The 25,840-nt window shown below is 37.2% G+C and overlaps 5 protein-coding genes across 6 annotated transcripts; 4 read left to right on the top strand and 1 right to left on the bottom strand.

Moving 5' to 3' along the window:
• The first annotated feature begins 702 nt into the window (after positions 1 to 702).
• Positions 703 to 2,911, top strand: LOC117907328 (endoglucanase 1-like). Its single transcript, XM_034820838.1, has 7 exons — positions 703 to 992; positions 1,080 to 1,289; positions 1,370 to 1,570; positions 1,657 to 1,749; positions 1,828 to 1,989; positions 2,066 to 2,177; positions 2,262 to 2,911. Exons 1-7 carry the CDS (start codon positions 762 to 764, stop codon positions 2,744 to 2,746), a joined length of 1,494 nt encoding a protein of 497 aa, XP_034676729.1. The 5' UTR covers positions 703 to 761; the 3' UTR covers positions 2,747 to 2,911.
• Positions 2,912 to 8,082: 5,171 nt separating this feature from the next.
• On the top strand, positions 8,083 to 9,839 carry LOC117932552 (protein CANDIDATE G-PROTEIN COUPLED RECEPTOR 7). The gene has a single exon (XM_034853831.1). The coding sequence runs from the start codon at positions 8,169 to 8,171 to the stop codon at positions 9,489 to 9,491; it is 1,323 nt and encodes a 440-aa protein (XP_034709722.1). The 5' UTR covers positions 8,083 to 8,168; the 3' UTR covers positions 9,492 to 9,839.
• A 1,109-nt stretch (positions 9,840 to 10,948) lies between these two features.
• Positions 10,949 to 15,166, top strand: LOC117932561 (protein BRANCHLESS TRICHOME). The gene has a single exon (XM_034853841.1). The coding sequence runs from the start codon at positions 13,924 to 13,926 to the stop codon at positions 14,947 to 14,949; it is 1,026 nt and encodes a 341-aa protein (XP_034709732.1). The 5' UTR covers positions 10,949 to 13,923; the 3' UTR covers positions 14,950 to 15,166.
• Positions 15,167 to 17,620: 2,454 nt separating this feature from the next.
• Positions 17,621 to 20,458, top strand: LOC117928053 (growth-regulating factor 8). Its single transcript, XM_034847823.1, has 4 exons — positions 17,621 to 18,318; positions 18,581 to 18,748; positions 18,869 to 19,220; positions 19,415 to 20,458. Exons 1-4 carry the CDS (start codon positions 17,991 to 17,993, stop codon positions 20,142 to 20,144), a joined length of 1,578 nt encoding a protein of 525 aa, XP_034703714.1. The 5' UTR covers positions 17,621 to 17,990; the 3' UTR covers positions 20,145 to 20,458.
• A 1,635-nt stretch (positions 20,459 to 22,093) lies between these two features.
• On the bottom strand, positions 22,094 to 24,503 carry LOC117928258 (protein IQ-DOMAIN 1-like). 2 transcript variants are annotated; one of them, XM_034848172.1, is made up of 5 exons: positions 24,153 to 24,503; positions 23,760 to 24,068; positions 23,438 to 23,683; positions 23,226 to 23,363; positions 22,094 to 23,147 (listed from the first exon to the last, which is right to left on the bottom strand). In XM_034848172.1, the coding sequence occupies exons 1-5, from the start codon at positions 24,282 to 24,284 to the stop codon at positions 22,356 to 22,358; spliced, it is 1,617 nt and encodes a 538-aa protein (XP_034704063.1). In that variant the 5' UTR covers positions 24,285 to 24,503; the 3' UTR covers positions 22,094 to 22,355. The 2 variants fall into 2 exon arrangements, with proteins under 2 accessions (XP_034704063.1, XP_034704069.1); XM_034848178.1 differs by having other exon boundaries at positions 23,760 to 24,065.
• Positions 24,504 to 25,840: the final 1,337 nt, after the last annotated feature.

The following is a 25,840-nucleotide window of genomic DNA, read 5'->3' as shown; positions in this document are numbered from 1 at the left end:
CAGTCTATGAAAGCCTCTGATTTTCACTATGAAGAGAATTTGGTGTTAGCCATATTAGAATCCTATGCTAATGGGTAAGGAGGAATCGTCTAGAAAAAGACATGGTTTGATGGTTTCCCACCCAAAACATTCCAAAATGCTTGATGATTCATGTGAAACTCTTACAGAGCTAGTAACCTCTAGGTCCAACTCACATGGCATGCGGTTGGACCGAAAGGGCTTCTTTTAAGCCTTTAACTAATAAAACTGCTGAGGCTTGCTTTTCTCTCTTTTTTTTCTAGTTTCTGGTCATGCCCTCACTAGTAGTCTTTTGTATTGGCAAGACACGTGATTCAGGTCAGGTCCGCATGCATCCGTGACCTGACATGGACAAAATATACCGCCTTCAATTACGCCACAACAGAGAATGCCTTAATCCATTATTTTCTCACATAAATCACGCAGATTTTAGAATTTAAACATGGGATTTAACAGTTAGAATTCTGTAATATATGTGTCCTTTTCTGATAGGATCATGCCCTGAAATTTCCTTCCCTTTTGCGGGTATGGATAAGTTTGTTTGTTGACATTACAACAAAGTGTCCGGTTTTACGCAGTTGATCCCGTGACCTTCACGATTCCCTTTGTGTCTCAGCCTCATCAACGACCAACGAACTCTCTCTCTCTTCATATTTTCTATAAATGGAACACCCCACCTCGATAGATTTCAACCCCACCTCCCCCTCAGGCCCCAAGTTGTAAGACTACTTGCATTGGGTTGAATGGGGTTGAAAATGGCTTCTGCTACTAAGTATTCTATGGTGATGCAGATTCTGAGCTTAATCCTTTGTTTACTTACCTTGTCTTGCTCAGCCTTCACTTCTAAAGACTATGCTGATGCCCTTGCAAAGTCCATTCTGTTTTATGAGGGACAGCGGTCGGGGAAGTTGCCATCGAGCCAGCGCCTCACATGGAGAGGCGATTCTGGGTTGTCGGATGGATCATCTTATCATGTATGAACCTTATTATGCTTTGTTACTCCTGGTTTTACGAAGAGTTTGTGCGAAATGACTGAGGTTTTACTTGTGTCTGGATTTCAGGTGGACCTGGTTGGAGGATACTATGATGCTGGAGATAATGTGAAGTTTGGCCTGCCGATGGCTTTCACCACTACACTGTTGGCATGGAGTGTTATTGAGTTTGGAAACTCAATGCCGAGCCAGATTGGGAATGCCAGAGCTGCCATTCGGTGGAGCACGGATTATCTTCTGAAAGCAGCCACAGCCACTCCTGGCACGTTATATGTCCAAGTGAGCAACAAAGCATTATCATAGTTAGTATCATGGATTCAACAGAATTGAAAATAACAAGGTATTTAATGATGGTTCAGGTGGGAGATCCAAACATGGACCATAAGTGCTGGGAGAGGCCTGAAGACATGGACACACCGCGCAATGTCTACAAGGTGTCTAAACAAAACCCAGGATCAGACGTAGCAGCTGAGACAGCAGCGGCATTGGCTGCAGCTTCAATTGTTTTTAAGGACTCTGACCCTTCTTACTCCACAAAGCTGCTGCAAACCGCCATGAAAGTAAACACTCCCACATTAATCTCCTTTCAATTTCTTCCTATGTCTGTAAATTTTGATTGAAAACTGAGTTGATTGTAATGATGCAGGTGTTTGATTTCGCAGATAGCTACAGAGGGTCTTACAGCGACTCTCTCAGCTCGGTGGTCTGCCCATTCTACTGCTCCTACTCTGGATATCATGTAAGATAAAGTCATCTGCTTTTGCTTCTTTCTTCATTACTAGTCAATCATAGTTCTTGATCCCATTCTTTTAATCAGGATGAGCTTCTCTGGGGGGCATCATGGATTCACAGGGCGTCAAATAACGCCTCATATCTGGCTTACATCCAGTCAAATGGCCAAACAATGGGCGCGGACGATGATGACTACTCCTTCAGTTGGGACGACAAGCGAGCTGGAACAAAGGTCCTTCTTTCCAAGGTTAAGCTCCTTCTCTAACTCCTGCTCCGGCAGAATCTGCATATCAGAGCTTCATCTTTGCTATACTTTTCCACAGGACTTCTTGGAGAAAAACACCGAGGAATTTCAGCTGTATAAACGACATTCAGACAACTATATATGCTCTCTGATTCCAGGAACATCCAGCTTTCAGGCCCAATACACTCCAGGTCAGCCAAAACAATCCCATGTTCTTCCTCTCTTCTTGAACAGGCTCCAAGAACTATTAATCGTCTTAAATTAATATTTTTCAGGTGGGCTTTTCTACAAAGGGAGCGAGAGCAATCTGCAATATGTGACTTCCACAGCTTTCCTCCTCTTAACATACGCCAAGTATCTAAGCTCAAATGGAGGATCCGCCTCATGTGGGACTTCAACTGTCACAGCAGAACGGCTCATCTCACTGGCTAAGAAGCAGGTTGACTACATTTTAGGTGATAATCCAACAAAGATGTCCTACATGGTGGGGTTCGGGGACAAGTACCCACAGCATGTCCACCACAGGGGTTCATCTATACCGTCCGTGCGTACACACCCAGATCACATCACCTGCAGCAATGGCTTCCAATACCTCTACTCTGCATCACCCAATCCAAACGTCCTTGTTGGAGCCATACTGGGTGGTCCCAATAACAGAGACAGCTTCGCTGACGATCGGAATAACTACCAGCAATCTGAGCCAGCAACATATATCAATGCACCATTTGTTGGTGCCCTTGCATTCTTCTCAGCAAATTAACTAGAAAACAAATAAATCCGTAGTGTCTTTTCTTTGGAGGATGGCTAGCCGTTCCATACCCACAAACAAAAAAAAAAAGTGGATTTGGATAGAGATATGGTTGTGTCTCCCCATGGAAGGTGTAAAAGACTCGAAATTAATGTTAAAGCTTAGTACTTTAAATTAGACCCTTCTGAGATACTGCAACACACACACTTGATTGCTAAAACAAAATCACCAACCGACAGGAAATTTCATCACTAGATAATATTAGTTTCATTGTCTTGTCTCAACCAAGCTTCAATTACAGGGGTTACTACAATAATCTACACATAAAAGAAGACCACACACAGAGTCTTCTGGGGTTTAATATGATTCAACCAATTATTATTATTAAATCTATTGGGCTTCTCCACAAGTTTCTAATTTGAAATTTGAATATCACTACTTGTTTTAACTTATTTCACATATTAAATAAATAAATAAATAATTTTTTTTTTTTTTTAATATTACAATCATATTAGGTATGGTTTTAGTGGGTAAGAGCCTCATACCATTCATATTCACACTAGGAAGAAAAATCCAAATTGATCTCTCTTCTATAATAGAGCGGTTTAGGCACATTTCAATGGGATATTTAGTCAAACTTCCTGGTGAAGGAAAAGTTCAAACTCCACTTCATTTATTCTTCTTTTTTTTTAATAAATTTGTGATAGTCAAAAAAACTTGTGAATGGAAGAATGGCTCCTCCATTTTTAATACAAAAAATGCATCTAATATATGAAAAATATTATCAATGTATTAAAGTATGAAAATGTGATTAGGGTATGAATAACGTGGCTAAAGTACAAAAGTCATGATTAATGTACTAAAATATGAAAATTGTAACATCGATACAAAAATATAATCGGAGTATGAAAAATGTTACTATTTGAAACATAAGAGTGGTATATGAAGAATATTACTAAATCAAATATAACCAAAGTAATAAGATATGAAATTTTACGATTTAGGTATGAAAAATGTAAATAGGATGTGAAGGATATGACCAAGGCATCCAAATGATACCAATGTATGAAAAATTTAATCATAGTAGATATGAAAATTGTGACCTAGGTTTGAAGTTAAGGTACATAGAATGTGATCAAAATATGAAGATTCTAATTAGGGTATGAAAAATGTGAACAATATATAGAAATATGATTAAAATAGTAAATTTATAAATAATATGTACAAGATAAGTAAATGATATTTTCAGTCACATATTTATATTCATATAAATAAATAAATATTATATCAACATAAAAAAAAATGAAAATCATCCTAATATGTGCAATTGTGAAGTTATAGCATATATTAAACTTTGATAGTGCTAGATAGATGATCTTCTAGAATTTTTTTTATGTCTTTCCTTATGTTATTTAGTAAGTTACCTATTACATTAAAAAAACATTTTCAAAATAATGATTATTTAGTGGGAGAATTGTGCACCACTCAATGTCCTTCTATCAACCAAACTCAATACCTAATGATAGAATAAAAATTGAGTTAAAGGATATTATTTTTAAAAATATCGTTGACGATTAAATTAAAAAAATTAATCAGTGACTTTTACCTCTCTCACTCTCTTTCTCTCTCTTTATTCACCTTACCCTTCTCTCACATATTTTTAAAAAAATTTATAACTTTTTTTTATTTTATATTTATTCGGTTTATAAAAAAAAATTATTGTTATTAAATAATTTTATTATGAAATTTATCCTTTTAAATTAAATTTAAATAATTTTATTGTAAAATTTATCTTTTCAAATTAATTTTTTTATCCTTATTTATTTCATGTAATAAACAAATATTTTAAATAAAAAAAAATCTATTTCAATTTATTTATGAGAATTACATTAAATCAAAATGTATTTTAATTGATGGATATCGAAATTGAATTTTCTTCAATTTTAGTTCTTTAATATAATAAGATTAGAATTCAAAATAAACTTAATTTTTTAATTCAATTAATTTTTTATTAAATGGTTGATAAAGAACCAAAAACTATTATTATATATATTTAAACTATATATATATATATATATATATATATATATATATATATATATATATATATATATATATATATATATATATATATATATATATATTAAATAATATTGATGTAAAAATAAAAATGAAGATAAAATTAGATAATACATTATTTTATTTATTATAAATTATATATTTTAATAATATAAAATAACATTACTTAATTATTACTAAATTTGTATCCTTTCCAATTCAATCCTCCATTAAGAAACTAGTAGCAAGTGTTTTCCAATTCAAATCAATGACCATAATTAAATATGTAAATCCAATGGTAAAAATTCTAATTTTTGTAGATCATGTACGGACCATAAATTCTCCCTACAATAACTTTCCATTTTATATGTTCTAGGTGAGATGATTATTCTAAAGGGTATTTTGGTCTCTCCTTATTTTATATCCTTCTTATACAAGTTATAAAGACTTTTGGCCCACAGCCAATAAACTCCCTAAAGCATAATTCTAAATTATTAGCAAAATTATGTGGTATGGTACCAACTACCCATAGCCTAGGTTTTATTATTTGTATATTTTTTTATCAATTGAATTAATTATTTTAAATTTTATTTTTATTTATCTATATTACTTATAAAAGTATGAGCTGTTTTTTTTTTTTGTTTTTTTATTTTTTATTTTTTTGAAATATCTTTACCAATACTAATAATCAACTTAAATAATAGTTTTATATTTTAATTTTTGTTACGGTTTTAATTGTTTAACATAACATAAACCATTCTTAAAATTATCATCACAAACCTAAAAGGTAATTCAAAATTTAATATTTTTCATATTCATAATCAACTTGGAGAATTTAATCCTTTCATTTTCTTAGGGCTAACATAAGTCATTCCTTAAATTGACATAAAAAAAACCTAAAAGGTAATAGAAAATTTGGGAATTTAATATTTTCATTTTCTTGAGGTTAAAGAAATCATTCCTTGCATCGCAAACCTAAAAGGTAATGAAAAATTTAATCACAAACCTAAAAGGTAACGAAAAATTTAATCTTTTCATTTGCCTCTAATTTTTATTTCATTAACAGTCTTAATATGAATTTTATTTAAAGTTTTAATTGCTTGACACAATAGAAATCTGTATGTTTATAGTCTCATTTTAATTTTATATTCAAATTCAATCCTAAAAACTGCTTTAAAAAAATTATAAAAGAAAAGGTTAATATTTATGGGAAATCTCTCAAACTATACATTAATCTTCAACGTCCGTCCAACATAGTTACTTCATCCTTCATTATATTTGATAAAACACCACATAATCACCAATACGATGTTTATTAGTTTTAACAATTGATTCTGGTTTATTTATATTATATATGTAGAGAAGTCTAGTTATAGTAGAAGATCATCATAGAGTGTTTTTTGATTTTGGATTTAAAATTGAGATGAAAGACATTTAAGGTTTGTTTGAAACTCTCCCATAATCATTTTTTTTTTTAATAATATGTTTGTAGTATTTTAAATCATATTGAAGTGTGTTTTGAGAAAATAAATAAAATGTATTTAATATTTATATTATTATTATTTTTTTCTTCTTATCCTAACATATCTTTCATTTTTTCAATGAAATAAATTAATTTTCTTAAAAATATTACAGGAAACTTTTTACTTTTTATCATTGTAATAGTTATTTCCATTCATTTTGAGATAATTATTGAATTATTTCCATTAAATCTTTTAAACTTTTATATTTAATTAAATAATAGTAAATTAATAACAACACTTATTAAATAGATAATTATTGAATTTACCAAAATCTTCTATTGAGATTTTAATTCTTTTGATTTTTTAAAATATTTTTATAACAAAACTTATTTTTCTTTTGTATACTTTTTGTTTGATTGAATAATTTGTTATATTATATATTTTTCCTCAAATATGAAATTATTTAATTTAATCTGGTTCCATTTTCTATTTTTACAAACAAAAATAATAATAAATTTTACAAAATATATAATGGTTTTTAAAAACGAATTAAAACATAATTTTTAACAATATAATATAAGTCAATGATTTTTTCATAAGAATTTTTAAATTCAACATAAATTTTTTATTTATTTTCTTTAAAAGAAAGTGTATCAAAAACCCATAATTAATTTTTTTATTTACTTTTCACTTTTTTTCATTCTAAAAATGTCTTAAAAGTTATAAATCTCGTTCTCTTTAAAACCACATTATTAATACATTTAATGTTACACAAATTTATCATTAAAAATTTGAAAACTTTTCAAATTTCTTGTGATCATTTCATTTTCCATCTTTAAAGTTTGAAAATTTTTCTCTTCTTTCGTCATTCTCTATTCTTTTCAAAATTTTCTCATCAACTTTTTAGGGTATGTTATCCGTTTTTTTTTTTTTAGATTTTTTTAATCCACAAATTTCTTGCTCAAATTAAGTCATTTTTGTTCTAATTTTTATTAAAAAGCTTTGATATAAAAGAAAAAAAAATTAAATTATATATAAAATAATTAACTCAAAAAAATTTACAAATTTAATGTAAAAAAAATAAATGATGTGTTTAAATTAAGATTGGTAAATGTTATGTTCAAGGACCAAAGTGACATTTATTTTTTAATATAAAAAAATTGATTAAAAAATAATTTTATTAACATAAAAATTGGTGCCAAAAAATATGATCTTATTTATATCTATTCCCATTTTTTTAAATTTGGTTTCATGTTTAATTCAATTATTTGATTTTGAAACTTGATTTTTATATAAGTCTTGAAATAATAAATTTACAAACTATTTTTTTATTAGACTTTTTTTATATTGTCCTACGTGTTTTGGCACGTGTATACTATCTAGTGGTAACAAAAGAATGATTGAAAATCATTAAAAATATCATTTTATTTTTTACTATATATTTGTTTATTTTTATTTTTATTTTTAAAAAATAATAATCTTAAAGTAAATTTTTTCTTTTATAATTATGAATATTAATATTTTATTTTAAAATTTATTTTTCAAAATTTTTATTATCAAATTAGAAAATTTAAAAACAACTTGTAAACATAAATTTAAAATTATTTTTAAAATTTCAGTTTAAAATTTAAGTTTAAAAATAAAAATAAAAAAGTTGCCTAAAATTAAATACAAATTAGAAATTTAAAATTTCACGATTGTTAAAAAAAAAAAAAAAAAAAAAAAGAAACCATCAAGCGGAAAGCGTTTACTAGTCTTGGCCATCGGGAAGACTTTCGTAGCTTGTAAAACCCGTCAAAACTAACATAGTCGGTGAGGTGTTAATGCATATATAATCGCTCGTCTCCTTCAGGTCTGCTCTCCAACTACTCGATCACAGATCTGATCTGAGCTCCCCGCCCTCAGATCTCCCAATGGCGATCTCCTGCGCTTCATCTCGCTGCTTGGCTCTCATCCTCCTCACCACTCTGTCGTTCTCTGGTTGCTTCGCGGAGATCCACACCTCCGAGATCCGATCCGATAGTCAACCGATCATCCCTCTCGATGTGTTCGGATTTACCCACACCGGCCGCCTGGAGCTCGACGTCTCGCAAATCTCGCTCTCTAACTCTAACCCCAATCTCGATCTCTCCAAAATCGGATTCTTCCTCTGCACGCGTGACTCATGGCTACATGTTCTTCAGCAGCTGGAAGAGTCGGACATCACCTGCGCTCTCAAGTCTGACGTCGTCAAGACTGTGTATTCCTTCGATCGGCTCAAGGGGGCTACGAGCTTTGGTACGGTGTATCAGATGAACGACGCGGATCAGTTTACTCTTGTCTTCGCCAACTGCCTTCAGCAGGTGCAGATCTCGATGAACGTTCGATCCGTGATGTATAATCTTGAAGACAAGAACGGTCGTCGGGATTACTTGTCGGCCGGAAAAGCGGTGCTGCCTAGGGTTTATTTTCTCTTTTCTTTGATTTATTTCGGTATGGCCGCTATTTGGATTAGGGTTCTTCACAAGAAGCGCTTGACGGTGTTTCGTATTCATTTCTTTATGCTTGCGGTGGTGATATTGAAGGCGCTGAATTTACTCTGTGAGGCGGAGGATAAATCGTACATTAAGAGAACTGGTAGTGCACACGGTTGGGATGTTTTGTTTTATATATTCAGTTTTCTGAAGGGGATTTCGCTTTTCACTTTGATTGTTTTGATCGGGACGGGTTGGTCGTTCTTGAAACCCTACTTGCAAGATAAGGAGAAGACGGTTTTGATGATTGTGATTCCGCTTCAAGTGGTTGCGAATATTGCACAAATTGTGATTGATGAATCGGGGCCGTACGGGCATGACTGGTTCACATGGAAGCAGGTATTTTTGCTTGTTGATATACTTTGCTGCTGTGCCGTCTTGTTCCCAATTGTGTGGTCGATTAAGAATTTGCGTGAGGCAGCTAGGACTGATGGGAAGGCAGCTGTGAATTTGATGAAGTTGACTCTGTTCAGACATTATTATGTTGTGTTTATTTGCTACATATATTTTACCCGGGTTGTGGTGTATGCATTGGAGACCATTACCTCTTATCGGTATCTCTGGACTAGTACAGTTGCAGGGGAGTTGGCAACGCTGGCTTTCTATGTGTACACCGGTTATAAGTTCAAGCCTGAGGCTCACAATCCGTATTTTGTGATTGATGATGATGAGGAAGAAGCAGCAGCGGAGCAACTGAAGCTTGAAGATGAGTTTGAATTGTGATATATTTCTGAGTGTTGTATGAATGGCAATAGTAATTGCAGAATATGGTGCAGTGGCCAATTGTGAAGGTTGAGGTAGAAACCTGGGGCATTCCGCTGGGTTTCCCAGTTGAACTTGACTGTTGCAGGCATGGGGAATTTAAAATGTGCTATTTTTCTCTTTTTATGCTGATGTTCTTTGTCAGTTGTTCTTGAGTTAGCAGGATAATTTCATAGATTATGGTACATGTTTGTGAATTAAACAGTATGTGTAAGTACCAATACTGAAACTTTTGCAATACTTTCGGTGAACTGTTGTGTTTTTATTCTTTTTTTTTATTTTTTATACGACCATTTGAGTCATAAATCACACATTAGCCTCAATGTCTCAACTTGCACTTATACCTGCAATTCTCATCCTTTATAGAATGCTGCTGCTGCTGCAATTCTCAGATTGATGATCATTCATCAAACTAATGTGAATAATTTTCTGCTTATTAGTGTGCGCATAGCCATAAACAAGTGTGTCTGCAAAAGGACATTCCATCAATTTAAGATTTGAACCTTCAAGGAATACATGTGAAAATACTTTCTTTCTCTTTTAATTTTATAGCTTTGTACAATGTTTACATGTTGGTTTAGGAAATCCTCTATAGGTTCTTAAAGGAAGTTGTGAAATCAATACCCCCACAATATTAATTCATTAAGATATCTTCCTTTTTTTTGGCACTCGGGTAATCAAGGTTGCCTCTTGTAAGTTGTTCTCTCTCTTACTATTGCTTCTTTTAAGATCCATGTGTTTCGCGGTAGGATGATTTTGAGTTTAGCTTACATGATTTTGAGGATGAGTCCTGGTGCATTGAAATTTATCTTACCATAAGACCTTATAGTCAATATAGTGCATCTATTGAATGCCAAGTATAGTTACCTGCTATTCAAACGATCGGCAAGTGAACTTGCTAGCTTGTCCTCCTAGCATTCTTGTATGTTCATCCAGATTCATGTGAAGTGGGTTGCTGTTCTAAATTTATCAGTATCTATTGTGTCGTGCAGACGATCCATTACAATTCTACTTGTTCTCATTTGGGACATAACTTTCTGATAGTTGGTGTAGGTTGGGAGGGTATTATTTGTAGGCTAGTAATTGTGAGCAGAAAAAAAAATCTGTAAAAGCATTATTGGAGAATGAAATGCGTGTATCTGATATCTTTTTAGGAGCTTAGGTGTTTATTTTTGGCAATTAAGAAACAGGTTTAGTTGAGCCAAGTTCCCTAGTAGTTCTAAAGATTTTTTGGGAAGTGAAGCTGCCTTTAGCTCAGCTGGGCTTCTGGGCTATGGTGATTGTTGAGGTACTATGTCTTCCTGCCCAATAACACCTAGCAGCTAACTGAGCTATATAGACGGTGCATGTCTTCTCAATTTTCATTTCTAGGCTAGAACTAGCAGTGGGCTGATGTTGTCACTTAGGCCACTGCATAAGTTGGAAATATTCTTAAGAATTTCAGTTTGGGATTGTGATTGTTTTAAGAACTTGGCCTGTATTGTTACCCATAAAAAAAACAGAAAAAAAAAACAACCAAACAAAAAAAGAACTTGGCCTGTAAAGTCACTTGGGTTACTGCATAATTGTCAAGGAAATTCCCTGTTCCTGGTTCCCTATTCCCAGTTTCCTTGTTGTTGAGTTACTTCAACATCTTGAGTATAAGAACTGATTTCCATTGATCAAACTAGTTATTTTGGTTGGTCAAGGGTATGCTTCTTAGACGGTCATTTTTTATGTTTGCATTATAGTTAAAATGCTGATATTGATTTTGAGTTTATGCATGAGAAATTTTTTTGGCTTATAGGTTGTGTTCCATGTGTTCATTTGGTCAAGGTTGTGTTTCATGGTTCTATTTAGGGGTCGGCTTCCTGAGAGATTTATGTTTTTAGCATCATTTTTGCATTTCCATTATGCATGTCCTTCTGAATTTGTGTCTCTTTCCCTTCTCATGATAATCTAGCTTTTATAGAGCTGATGGCTGAGGAAGCTTTGCAATGGCTTCAACAAGTGGAAACCCAACAATCAACCAAGATCCCTTTTCAAGACTTGGGAAATGTTTTGCTCATAAAGATTTTCCTATAGGAATAGGGGCATCTTGCCCAAAACAGAACTGAAAATTTGATGTTCATTACATCTTTCCTGAAGCTTAGAATGTTGCTCTCATCACTTAACACAGTTCTCACTTCTGTAGCAGTAACTCAACACAGGGACAGAGGTTTGTGGTAACACTATTTAAGGCCCCAAAACCTTCCCATGATCTCGGCACACTCCATCTTTAGATCTCTGTTGAAGCTTGTTGATGATGATAGGGGATGGGAACAGCAAACTATTAGCCTTTACCTCTAGGTCTCTCCATAGGTCAGAGGATGCTTTTCATCATTTTTATGCCCCTTTTTTTTTTTTTTTTTTGATCAGAATTTTTATGCCCCTTTTGGAAAGACAAATTGAAGATTACATACGCATATTATGTTGGCACTGTGCATAAACCCAAAACCACCATGACTGTGTTGTTCCTGAAAAGTGCTACGTCCATACGATTTTACATTTATGGTGGTCCACCCATCTACATCTAGTGGTTGAGATTAATGAATAGGAGCCCACCCCAACATTGATACCTTGTATGATTCATGACATTTTTTGCCAGAAAAAGCAACTTCTTTGTAGGCACTCACCAACATTCAAAGTTGGAATTTAACTATTCAAGTTCTGTTCAGTTGTTGGGTTGGTCATTTTGGGTCCATCAGACTGTTGGAATCAGTAAGCCGGGTTACTGAAGGCAGATTTCATATCAATCTGTCCCTGAAGGAGCAGTCTTGATTTCCAATGGAGGATGAAAACCTGCAAGACTTTTTGAGTTCTGTTTTCCTTGAACCTTGAACATAGCAGGTTAATCAAACATATCTAGCCTTGCTTCCTTTTGTGGGGTAATCTGGAGTTTTAGGAAGCTGTCATTCTAGGATCCAGATCTATACTCAATGGCCGAAGGGGACAAGTTTTGAGTTCCAAAGAAGACAGACGTTATGATCACGAAATGGAATATGGCTCCCTGTTCTTTGACTTGAGAACATGCCCCTATTGAACGCTTCTTAGGATTCTTTCCTCGGGCATGTGTAAGCACATGTCCCTCCGTGCAGTTATTCGGAACTATAATCAAATGGGTTTAGACCAAAAATATGAATCATTCCCTAATTATTTCTAACTGCTCAAGTTATTAAGTAGTTCCTCGAGACTAATCCTTGAAGATTTGTGTTTTTTCACACACATTAGCTAGTTACTTCACTTCAGCCTCTATCCATATGGGGTGTGGTCCAGCCTGTGTCATTGGTTTATCAAACTTATCTTAGTCATGTGCCATGGTACAGACCATGCCAGGGATCTAGCTGTTGCTATAAATCCTGAACCCAAGAACTTGGGTAATCACAGATTTTGGCTGGGGTGATGCATAAAACGTGGTACTTTCTAGTAATCATAAGAAAACTTTAGAAACACCTTGAAGAGGGACCCTGGAGTTAGATAGGCAAGTTGATTAAGAATGGGGTTTTCTCATGTGTTTGTCTTGTTGAATCCATCAACATATGGCACGGAACCAGTCATTTGACTCATTACCCCTTCTGCTTTTGGGGCTCCAAAACCTCTTATTTCTATAGTTTGCTTTGAGAAGCAGGGGAGAAAAAAATCCTCATATTAGGTGAAGAGGTGGTTTTTGTTGCTTTAGCAAACATTAAACATCCATGTGGGGGCTGGGGTTGATGAATGATTGATTTGAAGAAATGCTTCACCGTCCAAGTGGGACTGAATTCAAGAACTAGGCACACTAACGAAGATGAGTTGCTCCCGATGAGATTGTTGGGGGCATAATTGAGGCTGAGTTTGTTCCAAGTTTTAACTTTTGGGTCCTTAGCATTCCACTGATTATAGTGTTTACCACATGAAATCCAGCATTAGGATATAGTTCAAGTGCAGAAGGGTCAAATCCGAGTCTTTTTAAATGGTAACAATTTTTTTTTGTCCAAAATTGGAACTTTTAGTTCGGGAGTTGATGGGGCAAGGTCCATCATAATGAGGCATTAAGGTTGAGCAATCTAGCAGAATGGCTGGTTGAGAGATATAAACAAAACAGGAGAAATCATAAAGAAAGGGAGAGAGATGGGGACAGATAATTAGAGGACCAAGAACATCAGCCACTCCACCTTCTCCTACTGTTTTAATTAGGATGGGGGGCATGTGACATCTCTTCTCCTTTTCAATCCACCTTCAATTCAAAGCAGCTTACAGAATAGATTGGTCCTACCCCAGTTACTTTTGTAGCTGGGAAAATCCCATTAGAAAAAAAAAAAAGGAAAGGAAAGCGGCAAAGGGAGAAAGAAAAGAGAAGGTACCAAGAAAAGGCATATAGGAAAAGGAGAAAGATATGGAGAAGATGATGATGATGAGGATCAGAAGCCCAGAAAATCCTTCAAATGAAACCATCTCCGAAGAGCCCATCACAGCCACCACTTGCCCGAGCTGGAAGCTTTACGAGAACCCATTTTATTATTCTCAGCATCAACAACAACAACAACAACAACAGCATCATCATTATCATCATCGTCATCATCAACACCAGCAGCAGAAGCAAACTAGAAACAAGCATCATCATCGGCTACAGCTCCCTCTCTCCGCTCGTAAGATTGCAGCTTCATTCTGGGATCTGACCTTTTTCAGGCCTATTATGGATTCAGAGCTTGATATAGCTCGAGCCCAGATCATCGAGTTGAAGGCTGAGCTTGAATTCGAACGCAAGGCTCGTAAGAAGGTGGAGTCCATGAATAAAAGGCTGGCCAAAGATCTGAATGAAGAGAGAAGGGGGAGAGAAGCCATGGAGAGGGTGTGTGAAGAGCTTGCCAAGGAGATATCATCAGATAAAGCGGAGATCAGCTGGATGAAAAGAGAGATAGAAGAGGAGAGGAAGATGCTGAGGATGGCAGAGGTGTTAAGGGAAGAGAGAGTTCAAATGAAGCTGGCCGACGCAAAGTTTCTATTGGAAGAAAAGCTGTTAGAATTGGAGGTTACCAAACAGACACAAGTTGAGAGGCCATCATCCAAGATGGAACACAAAAACCAAGAAGATAATGGGCGTGGAATTACAACAGCTTCTGCTCCTGCTGCTATCTCTTGTGGAGAATCAGCAAGGTTTATTCCAGGTGAGAAGCCCACTTGTAATGACAGTAATGCTGTGGTTCCATCAATGGCAATTCAGCGAAGAGCCTCACCGGAAACCGAAAATCCACATATTAAGCGAGGGATCAAAGGGTTTGTCGAGTTCCCAAGAGTTGTTCGAGCAATTGGATCTAGAAGTAGGCATCTGGGCACCAAACTGGAGTGCCAAAAGGCTCAGCTACGAATTCTACTGAAACAAAAGAATCCCATCCGTTCCAATAGTCTTATCATGAGTTAAAGAAACCAGTTTTCTTGTTCTCACATCTCTGTTTCTTGATTAACTCTGTTCTTTGGTAAGGCATAATCTTTTCTTCCTTGATATTCTGATTTTCCTGGCCATTTACCAAGTACCCTGAACTTCTTCTGTTTTTGGAAGAATGGAGTAAATACTGTTTTTGAGTTTGTAATTGTTGAAAGCATGTTATGATGAATATATGAGTGTGTGTTTGTGAATAGTTCATTTAGTCATGGAAATAAGAGAATTTAGATCTCAACTTGTGTTATAAGACTTGTTTCTATGATCAGCTCCTCTTGAATATTGAAGACATGTGCACATGCTCGACTTTATTACAAGTACTTGTGGATGGAAGTAGACCAACTTCAGGCCTGAAGTGGAAAAAGATAATTAATAATTAACCATTTAATCTCATAGGATATTACCCCAAAAGTTCGATGTAAAAACCCCCTAAATTTGAAAGTAACCGATACATTTTACCCGAAAAGTAGACATTAACATGTGGGAAAAATCTGACTCTGAGATCCTGGAAAGGAGCAACAAAGAGATGAAATCTATTTTACATTCTCTGGAAGAAGCCAAATCATGTGAGGCAATGGCCCTTACCCTAAATATCTTCCATTTATATTGTGTACAATCTGGGGTATTGCTTGAGGATTACTTTAAGAAACTCCAACCTACCATGATTAAAGTTACTCCTTTAAGGCTGATCTCTAATTTAAAAACTTGTTTGAAAGTAGAAAAGCAAGTAAGCATATGATTAAATGCCATGAACTTACCATAATTCAGGACACAATGTTCCCAGCCCCGTAATCAAAGCTTTGATGCTGATACACCCTGGCAACTTTGTACCAAAGTTGCCCTACTTTTTGCTTCATCCTCCCAGTTTCTCTCTTTACAACTATTCTGGCTCCCAACTCCCAAGCCACCAAGTGTTTGTTGGAGGCCTCACCCTTCATTCATATCCAAGCTATGAGACCTCAAATTTCATGTGAAGTCCTTTCTATACTAATCGATTCTTACTCTATATCCAATGCACCACCATATCAGATGGTGGAAGAGCTTTGAGTCTTTTCCTTCTTATGGTGTTCTCAATTCCAAAAAAATGATCACCCCACCTCAATCTACTTGCTTTCTATGCCTGCCCTGGTGGTGGATCTTCCTACTTGCTCCAACCTCACCATCACTAGTATGACAGGCCTTCCTATTTACTTGACCCTGCACATAGCTCACAGCTCCCAAGGGTGTGCTGCTGATGATCCATGGCCTTATTTCCTTTCATGCAAGGAAAATTGCATTGTAATAAAGAATGCCCTAAACAAGAGCATCAAAGGATATGTTTTGCCTAGAAGTTTAAGCATTTGCTTGGGGCCTGCACATGGATTCAATAAATCAAAGAAATAAACATGTGGGGAGATTCAAGACTCTGATATCATGATGGACAACAAATTTTTCTAAGAACTTAAATCGTTATGATTTAATAATACAAAGTATATCATACTAGTATATCATACCCTTTGACAAAACCCTTCATCATAGTACTAAAAGGGCAATTGACACAAATTCCATCTTTCCAATTCTTTTGGTTTTGCTGATGTTTGGCCTTCCAGACCAGCTTATTGGCCTGGTTTGTTGGTTTGTTCTGCCCTCTCTACTGTGGTCCAGTTGTGGATTTCTCAGCAACAACAAGAGAGGGAAGAAGAGCCCTTTCCCAAAAGCATATTACCATTTACCAAATTCCACCAAAAAAAATCTGAGAAGCCCAAAACGAATATCATCAGAAACAGAGATGGGTATTTTTTTCACTCACCTGAATCACCATCTCTAGCCACCCATTACTTCCATCTGTCTGGTGGTCCATGGAATCATGTCTCCATAATTGACTTCCAAGTCTCACGCACTCTATATGCTTTGTATGGAATCATGAAATTTGATTCGAGCATGTAGCTGACTTAACGTTGAAGTTTGTACTTCCACACCTCTAGTGTGTAAACAACCTTTTTTCATGTCATAAGAAAAAACGTTCAACTATAATTTTTATTTATCAAGATCATAAATTAATGAGATCAGACAAGCACATGGTTTGATATGATAAATTTTTGTGCCTTTTATATAAGGTTTTTTTAATTTTTACAAGGAATAACAAAAGGGTATATTTGACTTTTGGATATTGGGTAGAATCAACATTATTGAAAAAAATAAAGGTGAAAATATAAATATAATTTTTATAATTTCTCCTATTTATTATTATTTAAAAAAAAAAAAAGTGTGCAAGTTCCAACCAAAGAGGAAAAAAAACAAAGAAAAAGAAAAGAAACAAATAGTGCAAAGACCAAAGTGGAGGATAGATTTATCGGGAACCTAACCGTGGAAGTAGAAGAGATAAAATAAATAAATAAAAAATATGAATAATAATAATAATAAATCCCCGAGCAAAATGGGGGCCCATGAAAAATTAGTTAATGCATCACGTCGTGGGCTCTGGTCCCCTACAGCCTCACACGAAACCGATAGTGGGCCCCCAGATTACGACTCCCAATGCCCAAAATGGCTAACGTCGTCACTCACGGAAAGCGACTCCATTCCAACGGACCGAACCTCCTTCAAACCCACCACCTCACGCGCAGGGCCCTCTTGCCCAATCACTTTGCCTCCGTAGCCAGAGCAAAAAGCAAAGTCAAAGTGCTGCGCCAATGGGTTGAGGACATGGAGGAGGTGGCCACCCAAATATTTCTTCAACAAATCTAACAGCGTTAGTATCGAGGGATGAAAAAGTTAGATGAGAGGGTAAGACTTGCGATTTATTTGTCCGTATTCCGTAAGAGGAGCGAATGTTGGAGGCTTGGGAAGCAAAGGAGTCGTCCAGGGGGCCAAAGGGCAAAGGGGTTAGTGGGCTGAGAATGGCGGCACCGTTGTTGCACCCACGTGATCACTTTGTATAAAATCACCAAGGATAGGCTTAATCAAGAGTTTTGGGGGCTTTTCTTTTGGTGGGTTTTGTTTTTGGGTGTTTGTTTGATGGGAAAATTGAAGTGATTTTGGAAATGGGAAGTGGAGACAAGGGTGGGTTTTTGGAACGGTGTGATGTTAGTTTGGGTTTGAAGATGCAGAGTAGTGATTGTAAGAGGATGATGTTGATGCCTCACCAATATTCTTGTCATTATCAATGTGATGGCAGCGGTGGTGGTGGTGGTGATGGCGGTGGAGGTGGTGGTGGTGGAGATGGTGGGCCCATATTTTGTAACACAAGTAACCTGGTGGCGTCTATGAGTGATATATACGATGTTGTCGGCGCTGGTGCTGGTGCTGGTGCTGCAGTACCAAGGACTCTGCACCCTTTTACCACTGATACTTCCATCTTCAAATCCACTGGTTAGCTTCTTCCTTGTTCTTCTTCCCTGTCGACGACACTTGCTTCACTTTGCTAGTCTTTACCTTCTGTTTGGTTGGAGAGAAAACGGAGGAAATATATAGAATGAGGAAACATAACTTCTGGTTGTCTTGCGTTTTTCACTGTTGGATTCCTTTTCTTTAACATTTTCTCATCAACAAAATGGAGCATAAAGGAAAAAAGTTGCTCATGAAGAGGGAAGAAAAAAAAAGGCTAAAGATGTGATTTTTTATGTGGGTGCAGGAGGAATGGCGGCTTCTCTGAGAGTTCCTTTTACAGCAGCTCAGTGGCAAGAGCTTGAGCGGCAGACTATGATCTACAAGTACATGATGGCTTCTGTCCCTATTCCACCTGAACTCCTCATACCCATTAGCAGAAGCCTCTCAGATGTGACTGCTTCCCACTCTAATCGTAATCTCTTGCTTTTGAACTTCATATTCTTGGTCTTAAATTTCAATTTGTTGCCAATTTTTCCTCATATGATTTCTCTCTTTTAGCTGTTGTTCATTTATGTTGTTTGGTGGGTTAAAGGTTCTCTGGATTTGCGGTTCCCGAACAACTCGGATCCTGAGCCGTGGAGGTGCCGGAGAACAGATGGGAAGAAATGGCGGTGCTCGAGAGATGTGGCACCTGACCAGAAGTACTGCGAGCGACACACTCATAAAGGCCGACCCCGTTCAAGAAAGCCTGTGGAATTGCATTCCGAGTTAATCAACAACTCCGCCACCACCACCACCAGTAGCAACAACAAGCAGCCACTTAACCTTCCAGCTGACACCACCAAATCCTTTCAAGATAGGTCTCATCTTCTGAACCAAACGGAGGGCCACCACACATCTGCCTTCACAACCTTGGCGTCTGCTCCACCATACGGCCAAGTCAGGTGGGTTAGAGTTTGGAGTGTCTCACATGGCGTCTCTGACTCTTAGGACCCAAACCTCATTAATGTTTTTAGCTTATGATATACTTTCTTTTATTCTTGTTCGTATTCGAGGTGTCTACAATGTGGGTATCCTCCTGTCTTTTGTTTTTGCATAAATAAATGTGGGTGATGTGATTCGTGGGTGTTCCCTGAAGGTGCCCGGAGTGGTTCACAAAAGGAGACACGGTCCACCAACAATGGCAGCAACTCATGCTGCAGTCCAAGCATGGAGTGAAGAGGAACAGCCCCAGCTGCGACAAAAATATAAGTGTTTTCAAGCAGCGTTATGACGGGGAGCCGCTGTACTCGAGCTCCTTTTCTGAGTTGAGTGCTGCCCATGGCGTACAGACCCAGCGCCTCAACCACCAGTGTAGCTTGTTGCTTAGCCCCAAATTGGCTTCCTTCCAGGATACTAATCTGAACCAAGGTGAGACACAGACGGCAAGGGACTTCATTGACGCATGGTCCACTGCTGAGAGGGGTGGAGATAGTGACATAAATGAAATATGCAACAGCAAGTGCCCTGTTTCTTCAAGAGGGAAGCTTCCACTTTCCTCCCTGACCCTCTCAATGTGTGGTGGAGATGGAAGCAATGAAAAGAGCAGCCTCCCTGGTGAATTGAGCCCTGGAGTGATGGACTTAGAAAGAGAGAATGGTGGGTGCTTCAAGTCTCAGCCTCTCAACTGGATGAACCCTGTTCCATGGATGGCTTCCCCACCTGGTGGACCACTGGCTGAAGCCCTGTGCCTGGGCATGGCAAGTACAGTGAAACCACCTTCCAACGCAGCATCAGTTCATGGTGGCAGCAACAGTACCACCACCACTAGCAGCAGTAGCAGGAGCTCCTGTGGAGATGGCAACCAAGGGCTTAATTTGATTAATTGAAGGAGGGGGTTTAGGCCTCTCTACTGTTTGGTTGGACCAGTGCCACGACAAGCAACAATTTTAGGAACCCTTTTTCTTTTTGGCTTTGTTTCTTTGTTCCTTCTCTTAAAAGAAACCTTTCTTTTGCTTTTGTTTTCACCCTTTCTCACCTTGTGCACCAACCCCTTAAAGCAAATGTTTTCTTCAAGGAAGAATGAAAATTTTACAAACTTCTCTTCTCAATCGCTTTTCTTTTAAACAGTCATTCACAGAAGAACTCAATATTTCACATCATGTAGTTTTCTTGGACGAAAGTTCAATGTTCCAAAGGTACAGACCTGTCTTCATTTTTTAATATTATTGACATCCATAGTTGACTAGCGCCCAATAAAGAACAAAAATATTAACCAAAAAAAAATGAAAAACCAAGTCAACCCAAGGTGGAAGGCAGAAGACTTTGATGACTTTCATTTCATTATAATTGGAAGGACATTTGATAAATAATAATAATAATAATAATAATAATAGTACTTGTTCTGCATTTCATGGATGGGACCACTTTGTGATAGAAGTAGAACAATGATAACTCACTTGCCAAGTAAGGAACCACCATTGCCAACCTTCATTTGGGCTCCATACACATGTGCTCAAGCCCAGTCTTATGTGGCCTTGATAACCTACTACCTGGCAGACCTATGCCCACCCAAGAACAGGGTCAGACGTCCAAAAACCCAATAGCCCAGCCCAACTTCATTGTAAGGATCTGAATAGTTGAGGCCACCATTTTCATGGTAAAGCAAGTTCAAAATCCATTCAGGAGTGATTAAGCATGTAATTTTCTGTTAGTAACGGTTCTCCTCAACCCACAACCCCCTCCACCAACACAAAAAAAGAAAAAAGAAAAAAAAAAGTGATTTTTTTGTAATAAACACCTATCAATTGTTAGTCCAAAAATTACTTCAAGTGATTTTCAAAATTTTAAAAATAAAACTTACAATTTTATCAAAAACCTCGTTCCATAAGAAAAGTGCTTCAAACCATTGGGAATTGGTTTTGCAATGGATTAATATACAGAATCCCATGTACTATGTGTATCCATCAAAGTATCCAACTAATCTGCTTTGTTTTATCTTCCAATCTGTTATTATCTCTGAAAAAAGAACAGTGATGGATTTCCTTCAAGTCTCAGTAGCAAATACGGTGATATGACTTAAAACTATATATTTACTCAGCCTTTGTCGCCTGTTTTTTCTCTGGTTGGCTCTGCATGTTTGGATGTGTTTGTTGACATATTGTACAACAGGACAGGAGGCAGAATATGTATCAGTGTATATGGTTGAACATGATAAGAGTTGTGGATATCTGCTGTAAAAATATCATGATAAGAGTCGCTTGGGGGATACATAGGTTAGTGTGCATTTTGAGAATAGACCAGTCTCTGAGATTGTGGGTGGGTAGATTTTTCATTTTTCTATTTTCCCTCTCAGCTGATGAAGGTGATGGTGTTCAAGGGGGTGTTGGTTTTTTGCTTGGAAGTTCAAAAGTGGTCTTTTAGTATTGCATTAATGCAATCAGCTAGGTTAGGCGACAATCATTTTCCTTCTTTCCTTCTCACTTTAGGTTTTTGTACAGTGGGCATTAATGTGTGTGGTCATTGCATTTTCAAGTGGGTTGAATTGTCTTCATCTTTCCTCATTCTCTGTCAACATCATTCATTCATTCCTCACTCTCATTGTAACTGAAAGATGCTCTTTTGATAGATATATATACGTATATTTAGTCCTCACTTTGCTTGCCTGCAAGATTACTATTCATCATCAACTCAGGATTTTAAGTTTTGTGGTGCTGTAATTCTACTCACCACTTTTATCGAATTTGAAGATGTAGAATCTGTGAATGGAACAAAGAAGAAGATGATAATAGTAATAATAATAATAATAATAATAATAATAATAATAATAATAATAAAATGGTGCAGAAAGGACTTAGATTAGAACAAGGAATGAAGAGATGAGTTATGGTTCCGTTTGAAAAGATCTGCCTAGGGCTACTGCAGAAAGTTGATGTCTGTTTTAGGCTGGGAAAAATAAATTCAGTACTAATTAATCCATTCCTATCCAAACTTCAACTTTAACTACTTCTACATCTCTTATTCAAATTAGACAATACATAACAACTAAATTCATCATTGCAGTGGACAATATCATCTATCATCAGCATGAGTCACCCCATTCATCTTAGCCACCCTCTTTGCTCGGTACTGGTTGTAGTTGGAGAAATCTCTCCACCAAGGCTGTCAGTGTAGCAGGAAGAGACGTTGGCATGAACACTTTTGAAGCTGGGGCTTCTCAGGCTCTTGCTGAGCATACTACTACAAGTAGTGCTGGTGCTACTCAATGGCGCCTCAGGGACTGGGTAAGAGAGCCGCTTCCTTGCCGACCCACCTCCTCGCTCTCTCTCTGGCGTTGAGGGCCTCTGTCTCGGTGCACTTTCTGAACGAACCCGAGCCTTGGCAGACTCAGTGGCAGCCATGTAGTTGGGCAATACAGCACTAGCAACATCCCCATTTGTGCTTGCTCCATGGCGGCATATACTGCCATTGAAACAATGAATGGAGGCTAGGTTCGGGGTGTGGGCTGTGGAATGGCTTTCTTCTTCTTTTAGGCATCTAGGGCTTGCTGAACGGACTTGCAGGGGTCTTGTTTTGGAAGGAGAGGGAGTGACAGGTGAGTGGTGGAGAGAGAGGTTGTGGTGCGCTTTGTGGAAGGGAGAGGCAGTGGAATGTGGGGTGGGTGGTCTGAGGTGTTGATTTTGATAAACTGAGGACCTTCGAACATTACTAGCAGAGTAAGAATAAGGCCTAGAAGTGTCAATTTCAACCGTCTTTATAGCATCTCTTTTATCAGTAGAAGCTCTGCTGCTGCTTTCCCATCGCTTTGTTGCCATCCACCTTTGAAGCCATTTTGTTCTTTCCTCTAGATCTTCTTCATCTCCTGCAAATGGGTTCCTCCCTGATCTCCATACCTTGATATGGACATCAAGATACTAAAGAGATGAGTTCTAATTCCGTAGCAAACAACAGAGAGAGAGAGAGAGAGGAACCTGATGAGAGAAAGCGTAAGCCAGGGCTTTTTCACGTTTTAATGCACCTTCCTTCCTACATCTGAACATTGCTTCAATCTCCTCAATCCCATGGGGGTGGCCGCAACACTCATCTGCTATGCTGCTTCTATCCCTCGACTGTAATAACCAGCCATGAAAATACAGAAGAAAGGCATGCTTATGCCCTTAAAATGATGAAGACATTCACTCACCATGGACTTTCTGTGTCTGATTTCCTGAAGATATCGAGACTCCCATAGGCTGTTGGTTTCAGCAAACATTGACCTCCTGCTCCCTTCATGCGAAAGCCTCGCACGCTGATCACGCACCCGAGACTGCACTCGGACCAGAGCTTGCATACATTTCAGTGTCATCTTCGCCTGCTTTCGAACATTGTGTCCTCTTACCAAAGCTTGAAGTTTTACAAGACCCTTAAGTGCACGAAGCGCTGTCCTTGCCTTTACACAATCATTCTCTTCTTAGAACAGCAAGCATTAAACAAGAAAAAAAAAACTCCCATAACTTATTACTTACCAAGTAGCCTCTGAAAGCTGTCTGAATGACTACAGCAGCGTAGTGTTCTCTGAAGAAGCTGGATGGCCTAGTGAGACGGACAATCTCCACAGCTGCTTGGGCTGTTGCCACAGCAGCTTCAGCTGCCGCTGCTGTGGCTGCTGCCACTGCAATTGCATGCCTCTGCTCAGCAACCAAAATGGGATTTGTGGGTACAGCAGTACTTGATATCATCTTTGTTTCACATTCTTGAACTTGAACATGATTAGTAGTAGTAGTAGTAGTAGTAGTAGTAGGTTTCCGGAAGATCCATCTTCGCTTCTCTCTCTTCTGCCCAAATGCAAAATCATATTATCATTTACAAAAAAACTCAAATCACAAAAAACCCAAAAGAAGGAATGAAGAAATATTTACCTTTTCCTCTTCTTCTTCTTCTAGCTCATGGTCTTCTCTCCTTCTGCTACTCTTTTTCTCATTGTCCTTGGTTGGAGACCTGAAGGCCCTTTTCACCGCTGTCAACCAGGAGGACCCTCCCTTCTTTCCCATAGACAAGTGAAAGAAAACTTAGCTGCATTTACATCAAAAGTAAAGGGCGTAAGGAGATAGAGGAGAGGTGCAGCATGTTAAGTATCTCTGATTCCTTCACCTCCATAACTGTTAAGGGGGAGAGATGAATGAGAGACTGAGATGACTTCAGAGTACGACCTCCAATATATCTGCTAAAGTTTAGGTGTTTTCTAGTGGCATGTCAAAAACTAGCTAAAGAAAAGTGTCAGAGATTGTCAAGAACTTTGCAAATATAATTGAGATAACAACTTACAAGACATATGACTTGTGAGAGAGAGTTGATAGTACACAAGAATCCAAAGTTGCTTAAACACTAGGGGACCTTTTCATTATATCAGTAGTGTATGTGCTTTTATATTTTTCTCTTAAATAACAGCTGACCAACTCTAATGGCTTCACGTGTTATCAGCAGCTAAAGGACATAAGAAAGGAGAGAGAAGTGGTGAAGGGGGTATGTTTATATATATATATATATATATATATATATTGGTTAAGTCCTCCCTCGAAGACCACCAAGTGACCAGCATAGCCAGTTGAAAAGGGAATCCAGTTTTGGGTAAAGGGACGTTTGGCTTTATTTCCCGGTGGACTGGTCAAACTGTTTAGATTCTCTTCTCCCAACTATGAAATCAAGAGTAAATAAACAAATAGCATTCATGAGCCTCATCTGAGTGATGCAGTTCTCTTTCAGCTAGCTTCATCATCAGCAGCGGACGAGGGAAGCCCTTCTCTTCATTTGCTGCATTTATCACTTGTGACACTCTTTTCAATCTACTAGGTGGGAAATATAAAGATCTAATGCCACATTCTCAAGATCACAGGCGATGAGTAAATGGTTTCTGTTGTACAAAAAATTTTACATTGTCAGACCTTTTTCTTTACCCCCTTTTCATAGACCCATTTTATATTTTTTATTAAATAAATACACAAATAAAAACCCACTTTGTTTTAGTTGTAATTTGGAGGATGGCATCTCTGCCTGATATTTGCAGCTACTCCTCCTGATAGATATACCATTGGTAACATTCCCTAAGAAACCAAATGCATATTATTAACTAAATTACATTCTAGATTCTATAAAATATATATAGCATATTGGCATGAGCTTAAACTCTCTCTCTCTCTCCCCCCCCTTTCCCCCTTTTTTCCCCTATTTTTTTGTCTATCCATGTTTTTGTCCAATGCATGTACTCAAACCAGTGGAAACTAACAAATGGAACCTTTTGAATGAGAGTGGTTATCATTTCCCAACCATGATAAGTTATGAATGTGAGTATAATGAAGATTCCATGGAACCTCTTTCAATCTACATGTATAATGATTTTGTATTTGAGTTCTGCTAGCTGTCTTGTCTAACAGGGAGAACATCTGATCACACACATAATGAGAGCCCAATGAGCCCAATATTTCTTGGGCTCTATTGCAAGGCCTTGGTTCCTAATCCTCCATTTGAATGCCTTTGAAGGTCAAAATGTAACTTGAAAGGATGTTTGAAATATTTGAGTCTCAAATATGAAATTAACGCTACTTCAATA

This window comes from Vitis riparia, chromosome 2, assembly GCF_004353265.1.
Source record: "Vitis riparia cultivar Riparia Gloire de Montpellier isolate 1030 chromosome 2, EGFV_Vit.rip_1.0, whole genome shotgun sequence".
Classification (NCBI taxonomy): domain Eukaryota; kingdom Viridiplantae; phylum Streptophyta; class Magnoliopsida; order Vitales; family Vitaceae; genus Vitis; species Vitis riparia.
This window is presented reverse-complemented; position numbering and strand designations above follow the sequence as displayed.